Genomic DNA, 13,028 nt, shown 5'->3' with positions numbered 1-13,028 from the left:
TGCATACCTGCTATATCAACGCCATCTTTGTATACCAGCGGGCAGGCTAGGAAACAAAACACACAATATAAAACCCTAATTTAGATATTTCCCAAACATATTCTTTCCCCATCCAAAGAACAGGAAGCTAACATAATCTTTGAGGAAGTCAGCTGTGAAGGGAATCCAAACCATATGTGGCTATGGTTTTCTGTTTGGACAGATTCCTAAAGATTGAAATGCTCTCCCTCGGCCTGCTTCCACTGAAAGGGCACAGCTCCCTTCTCCTCTCTTGGGTCTATTAAAATCTACAGCATGCATTGGGAGAAGTCGAATTCTAAAAGATTTTATTTATTTATTTGATAGAGATCACAAGTAGGCAGAGAGGCAGGCAGAAAGAGAAGGGGAAGCAGGTTCCCTGCTGAAAAGAGAGCCTGATGTGGAACTCGATCCCAGGACCCTGAGATCATGACCTGAGCCAAAGGTAGAGGCTTAACCCACTGAGCCACCCAGGCGCCCCGAGAAGTCACATTCTAATGGATGACCCCAATGAGCAGTGTTGCTACATTTTGAAAACCATTGGCTACAGCTGTTTAGGCAGAGTTGCTTTTAGACCTAGACTCTCCTCTCTTGAGGGAAAGTTTGATCCACCGAAAACCCTAAACGGGGGAGAGTGGAGGCTTATTCCCAAATGTTCAAAACCACAAAACTTAATGTCTGTGTAATAAACAGCCTGTGAGTCCATATTCTTTTCTCAGATCAAGATGGGACTCATTATTTAACTGGTATGAACTATTTCAGCCATTGAGCAACTCGAGTTAAGTACAAATTCCAAAGAACTAACTTGCTGATGCGGTTTCGCAGACAAAAGTAATCAACTCGTCTTCAATTTTCTTAAAGGCGTCAAAGTCATCCACAAAGAAGACGTGCCGTGAGCTGGGCTTGCTGCCGATGCTCACCAGCTCTGAGTAATCTGCATCGGCCACTCCAACGGCGAAGATGCTGTAGCCTGCGGCAGGAGGGGAAGATGGGGCTGATTATTTTAAACTGCGCAAAATACAAAATCATGCAATGTAAGCCGCCTCCCGGTGTTTAAAATGTGTTTATGAAGGAGACCTGGTGGGGGGTGGAGAATTCATTTTTCACAGTCCATCAGAACTCTGCACGGGCACATGCCCCATGTAATAACTATTCCATCCTCCCCTAAGCAATTTTCCATTTTAAACAAAACCCAAGGTGGCCAATGTCCCCAATGACTGCTTAAGATGAAATAGTTGTTATCAGAGGAACATCTTTATGCTATATATCTATATATGCTAATAATCATTTAAGGTTTAGGGGATAAAGTGTAATTGAGACAGAGAAACTTTATCTCAGGTCTCAGGGTTTTTTTTTTTTTTTTTTTTTGACATGTAAAACCTGAAATATTAATAGACTAGCAGGCTGAGGTGGGTCATGGTGCCACGCTTGGCAAATAAATGTTCAATTACTGTTTACCAGGCATGTCTTAAAAAATATAGTCTTTGTGATAATTCTATGAGAATCTCCATGCTACGGATGAGGAGGCTGAGGAGTTTCTGTGATTGGTTCCCTCCCTGGACCTCCAGGATTGTCCTTTTCACAGTATTGGTCTTAATTATTATAATTTCCTATATAGGGCCTTCTGTATGTAACAAAAATATTGGAGAAAATACAGCCTGGTGGTGGGTAATATGGAGGGCACATATTGCATGGAGCACTAGGTGTGGTGCATAAATAATGAATTCTGTTACACTGAAAATAAATTTAAAAACTAAATTTTTTTTTAATTTTTTATTTTTTATAAATATATAATATATTTTTTATCCCCAGGGGTACAGGTCTGTGAATCACCAAGTTTACACACTTCACAGCACTCACCATAGCACATACCCTCCCCAATGTCCATAACCCCACCCCCCTTCTCCCAACCCCCCTCCCCCAGCAACCCTCAGTTTGGTAAAAAACTAAAAAATTTAATAAAAAAAAGAAAACATAGCCAAATATTAGATTTGTAACTCAGAAATTTTTTTAAAAATCACATTTTCTAGTTAATATTAAGAAAGATTTTGATTAACTATTAAGAAAGACTTAGAAACATTTAAGTCATTCTGATGTGGCCGATACATTTGTATTCCGAAAGCAATGGTAACGTTACTATCCGTGGCTCACCATTTGATGGCATCGGTGTGAAACTTACCATTTGATTGCATCTCCCCAGAGATTTTGTTCACGTCATCTTGTGACCTTCCATCAGTTATAACCACGATGACCTTGGGGATGCCTCTTCTGGTTCCTGATTCTGCAGTGAACAAACTATCTCGGACATGCTTGATTGCTTTTCCTGAAACAGAGGAAGGCAACTGTTCAATTTCATTCCTCCTTTGATTTCACTGGGGAAAGGCAGGCAGAAGTTCTGGGATCAGTGAAACATCTTTTCAAAAAATCTATATTCTTATGCCTCCAAAAAGTCATTTCAGTAATTACTAATGAGGACTTACTTTGAGTCTTTGCTTTTGTTGTTTTTGTTGTTCTCACCTGTTTTTGTATTTCCTCCTTTGTATGAAATACGTTTAATTGCATCAAGAAGGGTCTCTTTGGTATTGTAGGCATTGAGTTTAAATTCTGTTCTGGGGTCGTCAGTGAACTGAACCATCGCAACCTGGGGAGAGACAATGTGTTAGTGTTCACATATGTACAGACTTCCTCCAGCGAGCCCACACAATGGCATGATTAGACCTACAATTTTAATTTCTTTTTTAATCCAAACCACACTTTCCTTGGTTTAAAATTTCACAGAGGTTGCAGAGCAAATCTGACCACACATTAAATAGATCTTTTGTTCTCTAAGTATTTTTCAGGAAGCAGGTTATTTTTAAATAATTTCTCTGTCTCATAACAATCTCTTTCCAAAGTATGTAGGCCTTTTGCTACCTTGTTTGACAGGTGGGGGGCAAAAAAAAAAGCAGTCCTGTAATTTGACAAAGAGAACGGGAGGGGGATTCTTTCCAAGGACGTCCTCATGAAACAAACCTGTGAACTAATTACTACTGTTTCACTGTTTTACACAGGAGAAGACAGAGGCACTCAAAGTCACGTGCCTTGCACAAAATCCCAAGAGTGACCTTTGGCAGAACCCACAGTTGAAGCCAAGTAAATGCTACTTCAAAATCCGTGTTCTTTTTTTTTTTTAAGATTTTATCTATCTATTTATTTATTTATTTAGAGAATAAGTGGAGGGGCAGAGGGAGGGTGAGTGTCTTAAGGAGACTCCCCGCTGAGCACAGAGCCGGTGCAGGGCTCCACCTCAAGACCCTGAGATCATGACTTCAGCCAAAATCAAGAGTCGGACACCCAACTGACTGAGCCACCCAGGCACCTCCAAAATCTACGTTTCAACTACTACACTACAAGCCTTCTTGGCTTCATTTCCTATAGTTTGCTTTTCTTCCAGTGGAATTTGGGGGCCATCTTTGACTTACTGGATTTTTTTGTTTGTTTGGTTGGTTTTCATGGGCGGGAATAAATACAGCATCTTCAAAGTACTTTCTTTGACTGTGTGAGCCTTCAGCTGCTACCAGCTTTCAAGGGCCACTGCTGCCGATATCACCATCTCTAAGGGAACCACATCTGACCCCTCTATACAAAAAAATTCCTCCTTCCCCGAAATGCCTCAGCACCTACTCTATTTTTTTCTTACGGTTTCCTTCATAACCAAATTTTCTCAGCCATTCTTCCATGATACATTCTGAATCTGTTCCTACCCATGCATCTTTTTGCTACCACCCATGTCCAGGCCTCCAGCTCATCTTGCATTGGACTATGGTCTCTCTGTGTCCACTCTTACCCGGGTTACTCTTCATGCTCCACAAAGCAGTCAGAATGACCTTTTTAAGAAAGCAAATCAGATCTTCTCTCCTTAAAACTTTCCAGTGGCAGGGGCGCCTGGGTGGCTCAGTTGGTCGAGCGTCCGACTCTTGGTTTTGACTCAGGTCGTGATCTCAGGGTTGTGGGATGGAGCCCCGCATGCACTCTGTGCTCTGCCAGGAGTCTTCCCCGCCCCCCACTCCTGGCATGCATCCTCTCTCTCTCAAGTAAATACATAAATCTTAAAAAAACACCAAAACTTTCCAGTGGCTTCCCACTGCATTTACGGTAACATCAGCTCCTTCAGTGGTTCATGAAGGTCAAGATGAGCTGGTTTTCTCTTTTCCTTCCAGCTGTTTCCTACTCTCCTCCCTTGCCATGCTCATCCACTGTGTTCTAGCCACAAGTTTTAGCATCTAAAGCCTCAAAACTCATTTTCATCTTGGGTCCTTTGCACTTACCATCTTCCTTTTCTGGAAATTCTACTCTAAGCATTCTCTACATCATTCACATCTCAGTTCAAAGGCCACCTTCTCAAAGAGGTCTTTGTGGACCACACAACTTAAAATACCCCCCCCCCAATTTAAAATAACCTTCAGTGAATTTAAAATCACATAACTGTTTTCATAGCTTGCATCCCTACCTTGTGAATTTATTTGTTGTCTATTTTTCCATCTGTTTCTCATCCTCATCCTCTCCCTGACTTTCAGATTCTGAGCACTCTGAAACTGCGGACATTGTCATAAGCATTATGACAGTATTCTACCTGACCAGGTAGAGTACTTACTGAGAATAAATCCTTAATAAATTTTATTTGACTGAGGATAAATTAGGTTTATATTTTATGTGTTTCTTGATCTATAGGAATTTATGGCTATAACCTTTCTCTTTTAAGATTTTATTGTCCTTGAGGACAGAGAAAATATTGGATTTATTCTTAAACATCTACTGGGGTGCCTTGGTGGCTCAGTGGGTTAAAGCCTCTGCCTTCAGCCCAGGTCATGATTTCAGGGTCCTGGGATCAAGCCCCACATTGGGCTCTCTGCTCAGCGGGGAGCTTGCTTCCCCCTTCTCTCTCTGCCTGCTGCTCTGCCTGCTTGTGATCTCTCTCCCTCTGTCAAATTAAAAAAAAGAAAAAGAAAAAAGAAACATCTACTGATGTGGCCATTCTAACCTTTCTTAGTTTGCTGAACGCAATAGCTTTTTTTTGGTTTGTTTGTTTTTTTATTTGTCAGAGAGAGAGAGAGGGAGAGAGAGCAAGCACAGGCAGACAGAATGGCAGGCAGAGGGAGAAGCAGGCTCCCTGCCGAGCAAGGAGCCCAATATGGGACTCGATCCCAGGACCCTGGGATCATGACCTGAGGCAAAGGCAGCTGCTTAACCAATTGAGCCACCCAGGCGTCCCTGAACTCAATAGCTTTTTAAGGAACAGCATCTTCTCAAACTCTATCAGGCATCAGTAGGCTGCTTCCAAACCCAGACTGGTCTATCCTCCCATTTAGGGTCAGAACTGATCACTGATATATTACCCGTATCAACTGACAAGCAGCCATAACAATAGCTTCGGATAACTTTTTAATGCACAGAATGAATTAGAGATTGTTCAGTTAGCCTTACTTGAGTTCCATCTGCACCAATCTTGTTCAGGGCTCCAACAGTGCTGTACAGAAAGTTAATGATCTTATTGAAATTCTCATCTCCAATACTCCAGGATCCATCCACCATAAATACCAGATCTGCCTTGGCAGCTCTGCATACTGAAGAACAGGAATGACATTTGAATTAGAGATAAGAGGAAAACATAGTAGTTATTACAACCAACAAAGCATATGATGGTTTCCTTCTGGTAACTACAGTTCTTTCCCAAAGGAAAGGTATATATCACATTCTAAGTTCTTGCTCATTATACTTCCTGACAATCATTTCTTTCCTGTAGCCAAGGGAGAGCTACACTTCATGACTGAGAAGTTTTTATCAAACGTGGAATTATGGAGGGAAAAAATCCACCAATCTCAGCTCCTCAAAATAGAAAATTAAAGAATAGAAAAACGAGGAACCGAAGTGATATAGAATAGAAATAGAAATAGAAAATGAAAAATAGAAAAATGAGGAACCAAAGTGATTTAGAGACATAAGTAGCAAAAAAACACTCTCTCGTACCCACTTATTAGAAGAAAGTCCAAGCTACTACTCTAGGTAGTAGGTACTCTGCTTATTGAGACAGTGACTTCAGAGAAATTCAAATTCAGAAGGAAGGCACAGGACATAAAGGAAGCAGATTAATCTCCTGGCTTCATTCCAGCCTTGCTCTAAAATCTGTCTATGCTTTTCTGCCGCCCATTGGTACTTGTCAAAAAATGTATGCTAATGCTAGCTCAGGGAGACTATTATCAATAGTTATTACTGATACCAAAATAGCAAGCAAAAAATACACCAACAAAAGGCCACTCCACCAAAAGCACTTTTCAGTAGTCCTTTGTTGGTACCCTGTGCTATTTCAGATTATCTATGCCTATCTTCTCCTTTGTAGTGTGGATCTTTGTGGTTGACTGTTTTATGATGAAATAAACAATTTACTCTTCAATAATCTGAATCTTTCAATCTTAGGCCAGTTGCACATAAATATTCTATGAGATAATGTGCCTTTTTCTTTTCTCTAGGAAAAAAAAATTTCACTTGGTTTTTGTTTTATTAAGTGCAACTTCATCCCCTTAAAGCTATTTATAATATAGACTAAACCATCTCCAGGTGAGGTAATACTCCAGGGACAATAAAGATCTGGTAAGGTTGTTCTTCTAAGTTCTGAGATTTAGAAAATTTTACAAATTTATGGTTTGAATTTAGAGCTGAAAGGGATCACAAGATCTGCTAACTCTAAGCTTATTAGAGAAAATGTGGTCCTCTGTTACTGAAGAAAAATGAAATCAAGTTTAGATTTCAACTTTGAAATGAGAGCCAAGTCTATGTGAAAATATACTCAAAAGAAAAATTTCTGTAATAAATCAAAGAAAAAAATACATCAAAAGGCATGAAGGGATTACCTCTGAGATAGAAATTGTGTTCCTAATTTTCTTCCTAATACCCTTTTCTACTTCTTAATGTTTGTTTAATAAACAAAAGCAACAGAAAACCTGAACCTAAAAATCAGAGCATTATCGTATTATCCTTTTACCTTCTTTTGCTGGTGGAATGGTTGGAGGAAAAGTAGGTGGCTGAGTAGGAGGTGACTCTGTAGAGGGAAAAGGAACATGGATTAGCCATCATGTCTGTGGTGAAGAGAGGGAGGTCATGGAGTAATAATTCTTCAGGAAAGTCAATGAGTTTGACCATTGTCTTCTTGGAGAATTTAGGGAAGTTAGTGACTACTATACATTAGCCACGGCCTGTGAAAACTGGCTCCATCTTTCCCCTAAAACTCAGACTGAAAGCTTGAAATGCCATTTTGCCACAATTCAGTTTACCCAGCAGGAGTCAATGTAATCAAACTGTCAACTACAAAGTGGTTCTGATAGTGATTTAAGGCATGACTTGCCAACCCATTTCAGATTAGTCTCTGGCTGCTTTCACACATACAATAAACTTCGTTTCTATTCTGCCTAAGGACTGACCATCAATCCTTGTTCAATAGCACTTTCCCCCTTCTCACCCTAAATCCCCAGGATGTGGTCCCCAGGGGAATCTGATTTGCCCTCTCTTCTGCTCAGACTCTATTTGGAAAACTTCCAGTTTTAAGGACCAAACAGCAAGACATTGGGAGGCTACCGTGTGTCCAGATCAGTTCAACCCAGTTGATGAGGGTTGAGAAGTTCATGTAATACGCAAAGAGTGATTGGCTAAAGGAACAGGGGGTAGGTACATGAGAGCTGTGACTTTCACAGCAGTTCATGTGGCACAGAGCAAGGAAATTATGGCGTCACTAGGTAAGCATCTTAAATGTTACTATATTCTTTTCTTGTTCTTATTTGGCTCTAAAAAGGTAAGAAAAACTGAGAAAACTCTTTTTATTTCCCAGATTAACATGAGGGAAAACTCTCAACCAATTATAGCCGTTCACTCTGAGACAGGTGAGCACCAATTGGCTGGAAAGATCTGAGTTCAGGCAGACTGATTGCTTGGTCAGGAATGTAATAAAAGGGATTCCTTCACTGGCAGAAAGGTTGAGAGATATGAATTTTAATTTTAAGGCCTCTTCCAATTCTAAGAGGCAATAAAATACAATTCTTTGAGTAAAATAATTTGACGTTTTAAAAAATGAGCTAACTATATATTACCAATATGGAAAAATGTTTGAGATTAATTAGTATGTGAAATGAAGCAAGTCACAGAACACCATACTATGATCCTATTTGTGAAATGTCGAGAAATCTATCAGATATACATGTATCTGATATATATCAACATATCTCTATATCTCTATATAGATACAGATTAAATAGATAGATAGATTAGGGAGAATTCTGGAAGGAGACAAAGCTGTTACAAATGGGTACTTGTGGAAAGGAATACCAGGGAAAGAGGGAAGTTAACTAAATACTTTTTCCCTTCTGTTCCATTATTATGGATATCTATCACTTTTATTTTTTAAAGGCAATTTTTGAAGATAAAAAGTATAATAAAAAGTGAGAAATCTTAATACCAAAACTAGGACTGTAAAACTTTCTTGAAAGCACCATAAAATGCTTCTAAAGCCAGATGTATTTATCTTAAAATCTGTGGAAGTAGTGGGTCATCTTTATAATGGGTCCATCTTCTTTATTGTGGGAAACTGAAGCATATCCTAAGTTCTAAGTCCTAGGAACCAAATCAGTGAGAAGCAATGGCAGACAGATCAATGTGTTTGGGCAGAACTTCTGACCAAAGACTCTTTTGGGTAGGAAGAACCACAGTGAACTGGTGACATATGCTTATATCCTCTGTGTGGCATATAGATGGTTCCTGTCGTCAGTGTGCGAGGGGCTGTCCCACAGGAGAGGGAGCAGTCTTGATCTGCATTGATTCAGAAGGTTGAACTAGAGCCAGTGGGTTGAAGCTACCAGAAGACAGATATTCCCAACATAAGGGAAGCACATCAAACGGAGCTAACCCAATTAACCCAGGATGGGTAGTTAAGACTTGTGGAGCTAAGGTTAAGGGATGCTGAAGTAGGCTAGGGATCATAAACTCATATATTTTTAAAGGTCAGGCAAGTAACAAAAATGAGCAAAGAACCTGCATAAACATTAAGGAGAAGCAAACTTGAGAGCACATATAATGTGTAAAAGAGACAGCAGTTGGTCTCAGCAGATTGGCACCACAATATGTGTGTCCTGGGTTGTCAACTCTTTCCGACTTTCAACAGATTCTTTAAAGCCTGGGTAGGGGGAATGTATGGCTCAGAGAAAACCTTTTTCACGGTGATATCGAACCCATGGCCATCAGTTTGTGACTTCTAGGGAGATAGCCATGGTGATATCGAATACTTGCTCAGTAAGATACAGGTAGAAAAGTTCCTCAGCAGGTTGTCCTGGATCTTTACCACCACCACACAGGATAAGAGAGCAAGTAGTTAATTTCTATTGCTGAGCAAAAAGCAGCTCAGAGATGTGGAACTGCTCGAGGCCACGATATTAGAAAGGGTCCCAATCAAGTTGTTTGACTTGAAATCTTGTGCATTACCAGGCCCCTAGTAACTTCAAAATAATGTGATCCTCTATCTACATAACAGAATTCTAATCAGCCATAAAAAGAAACATACAACGGACACATCCCACAACATGATTAACCTCAAAAACACATGCTAAGTAAAAGAGGGCAGATGTATCTTTGGAATGTCCAGAGAAGGTAAATGGATAAGAAAAGAAAGTAAATAGCCTGGGACAGAGGAGTGTAAATGAGTATGAATGAACTCTTTGGGTTGTGATAATGGCTATACAACTCTTTAAATGTACTAAAAATCATTGAGTTGTACATTTAAAATAGGTAAATTTTACGATATATAGATTATCCCTCAAAACTACATGCAATATAAAATGTGAAATATTTTAGTGTTAGGAAATAAATCTTCATTTCAGAAAAAAATTGCATGATGCCATTTATTATGCTTTCACTGTCTGTTTTTGAAGGTCACACATTGCTGATGATTTCCTGCTGCCTGTGCCAGACCAACTGAAAGACCTTTACATAGACAGAACTTTCCAAATGTCAGATATATGACAGAGGGGCCACCAGGAAAACCCATCACCCACCACCTATTCAGATACAAATCCTCAGGGACTTCTAAGTTCCAGATACTGAGTCAAGCACACAAGTTTCCCCAGAATTCACTACAATCAAAACCATTTTCCTGTTAGTGGCCTTTACGTCAGGAATCTCTGATTAAAATCCATTCCAAGAAGTTCACACTCTCCTTGGTCTTTAGAACATGTAAAAAGTGCTTTGTTTTAATTTTATACTTTGCCTTTCCCTTCAGTACATCAGATCTGTAGCCAACTTGGAAAAAGTGCAAGAGCCTCTTAAGTAGGGAATAACTCGAGGGTCAGCCATTTGGAACATCTTGGCTCCATTCCCGCCTCATAGCTGTGGTAATATGCCATTGTTTGAATGTCAAGACCCGGTCCTTAAACTTCATTTCACACTCTGCATACCACAAACGTTCCTTATGGATATAGATCACAAAAAAAGGTCATTGTTTCAAGACCTTTGCTATCATATGGCCTTACAGTCCTTTGTGAAACATATGGAGGGTGGAAAAAACCCATCCAGATGACATCAGTGGGCCATATGCAGTGAATTATGGGACTGGAGAAGAGGAAGAAAACTTGTATTACAGATATCCCTGGGCAGCAAAAGCTAACATTTTTCTAAGTGGAATAAAGGTTTTGAACCAAAACAGGATGCCTAAAATACTATTTGTCTATGGAGACAGGGAGCAGGAGAGGACACACTTGACTTACGTGTTTTTTCCATTATGCTGACACTGGGTCCCTCGATCTCCTGAAGCTTTGTGTAAACACTGATTTTATATTCTGAATCAGGCTGAAGTCCATAGAAGCAATGCCTGGTTGTTCCTCCACCCACAGTGGCTTCTTGCTTTTTTGTGTCTATCATAAAACAAAACATACAGATGTGAAATTTTTAAAAACAGCTATCGTAGACGATTTGCTTCGAAAATGCTTAATAGGCATGGCCTTCAGGACGAATTATACTTTTTTAGGTCTGTACCTTTTTCTAAAGAGTTAATACATCCACTGATTTTTTTTTAAATAACGGAAAATCACATTTTCATATGTTCAAAAATGAGAATAAAAGTCTCTTGAGATCAACCCTTTAATGGAAAAGTATTAGTGCATGTAATTGTGTGTGTATGTCAAAATTGATCTTTTGGACAGGTGTGGAGGGGAGCATATTTGCTTTTTAAAAACTAGAATATTCTTTTATCAACATGATTCTCCAGAACAGCTAGCCAATTACAAAATGACAAAAAGACATAAGCTTTTGGTCCCATACAACTTACTACCACACAACAAGAAGCCCTTCCTGGCAGTGGCCTAAGAATATAGGTATGGTGCTGGGGCTGGCTAGCTTAGTCAGGAGAACATGAGACTCTTAATCCTAGGGTGGTGAGTTCAAGCCCCACACTGGGTGTGGAGCCTAGTTAAAAAAAAAATATATATAGGTATGGATTTAGGGATTATAAAATTCTAGGTAGTTCTGCCTGTGGATGAAGAGGTATGTTTCCAGGAGCCCAGAAGCTTCATCCAGGGTTCCAGACTATTTTCGGAGCTGCCACAAATGCAGGCAAGAGTTTGAAGTGGCACTGAGATAGCAGGAAGTCCCCAGAATGCTCAATTTCCGGCATTCATTTCTAAATGTTACTCATGATTTCTTTTAATGGCAATGATGACTCCTGGGGAGCTCAGAGAAGGCTGGATCCACTCTGAAAATCATTTTCTTTTCTTCTTCTCTCTCTCTCTTTTTAAGATTTTATTTATTTATTTGACAGAGAGAGAGTGTAAGTGGGGGAGTGGCAGGCAGAGGGAGAAGCAGACTTCCCGCTGAGCAGAGAGCCGGGCGCAGGACTCGATCCCAGGACCCTAGGATCATGACCTGAGCTGAAGGCAGCCGCTTAACCCACTGAGCCACCCAGGCGCCCCTGAAAATCATTTTCTGTTCTTTCACAATCATAACTGAGTAAGTACATTCTGTAGAACTGTTTCCCAACTCCCAGTTCCGAAGTTCTTTTTGTTCTATCCAGAAGGCAATCATATCCAGCATCTCCACAAAGGACCTTCTCTTTCTTGTCTCCATGGCAGAAGCACAAAGAACCGAGTAGACCCAGTTTAACTGTTGGCTACTTTTATAGCAAGATGGCTTTGCCTTCCTGGAGAAATTGATGCTGGCTCTTGTGTCTGGAGTCTAGGGTAGCTGGATTCAGGATAGTCATCATTTTCTGAGGGCTTACTGTGTGCCAGGTCCTGTGCTGTGCATTCATGAAACAGCAAAAAGAACGATAATGATAGCCAATATTTAATGAGCATTTATCACATGCCAGGGACTCGTCTAAAGATTTTATATGTATCGACTCATTTGATCCTTATAATGTATAATTATCCTCAATCTAAAGACAAGAAACTGAAGGCCAGAAAAGTTAGTCACCTAATCAAGTCCATATGCTAAGTAGCAGAACTGAAACTGAATTCAGAACTCTAAATCACAGTCTCAAAAGACGCGGCTGTAATTTCCACTAATACATCATAAAATAGTGGAAGTCACATGTACAGTTTTTTTTTTTTTTAAATAAAGCAGTTTGAGAACTGCGGAGTACATAGGAAATTAAGCAAATGTGATAGCTGGCAGAGATCACAGAAGGGTCCCTGATGATTCAGTGCTTTATCTCGCCACGGGATAAAGCTGCTTGTTGGGTAGCTTTGATTACGGAGGGATTTCAAATGGATTTTCTTCATTGACATAGAGTGTTTCTTTCTTTCTTTTCTTTTCTTTTTTTTAACCACGTGGATAGTTGGTTAAAAGGAAGAATCACTACTACCATAAAAAGAACAATTATTTAAAAAGCTCTAGGGCATCTGGGTGGCTCAGTGGGTTAAGTGACTGCCTTGGGCTCAGGTCATGATCCCAGAGTCGTGGCATCAAGTCCCACATCGGGCTCCTTGCTCACGGGGAGCCTG

At 40.0% G+C, this 13,028-nt stretch overlaps 1 protein-coding gene across 2 annotated transcripts in view; it reads right to left on the bottom strand.

The window, feature by feature from the left end:
- COL14A1 (collagen type XIV alpha 1 chain) overlaps positions 1-13,028 on the bottom strand; it is a 218,387-nt gene that overhangs the window by 90,734 nt on the left and 114,625 nt on the right. For both annotated transcript variants that reach the window (XM_059395092.1, XM_059395093.1), the window contains exons 24-30: positions 10,797-10,943; positions 7,037-7,093; positions 5,482-5,621; positions 2,536-2,659; positions 2,198-2,341; positions 824-988; positions 8-46 (exon numbers count right to left, since the gene is read on the bottom strand). In XM_059395092.1, the coding sequence (XP_059251075.1) occupies positions 8-46; positions 824-988; positions 2,198-2,341; positions 2,536-2,659; positions 5,482-5,621; positions 7,037-7,093; positions 10,797-10,943 (816 nt within the window). The remainder of the gene's footprint in view (positions 1-7; positions 47-823; positions 989-2,197; positions 2,342-2,535; positions 2,660-5,481; positions 5,622-7,036; positions 7,094-10,796; positions 10,944-13,028) is intronic.

Source organism: Mustela nigripes, chromosome 3 (genome assembly GCF_022355385.1).
Source record: "Mustela nigripes isolate SB6536 chromosome 3, MUSNIG.SB6536, whole genome shotgun sequence".
NCBI classification, from domain to species: Eukaryota; Metazoa; Chordata; class Mammalia; order Carnivora; family Mustelidae; genus Mustela; species Mustela nigripes.
The sequence above is the reverse complement of the archived record's forward strand: the minus strand, read 5'-3'. Positions and strand labels throughout refer to the sequence as shown.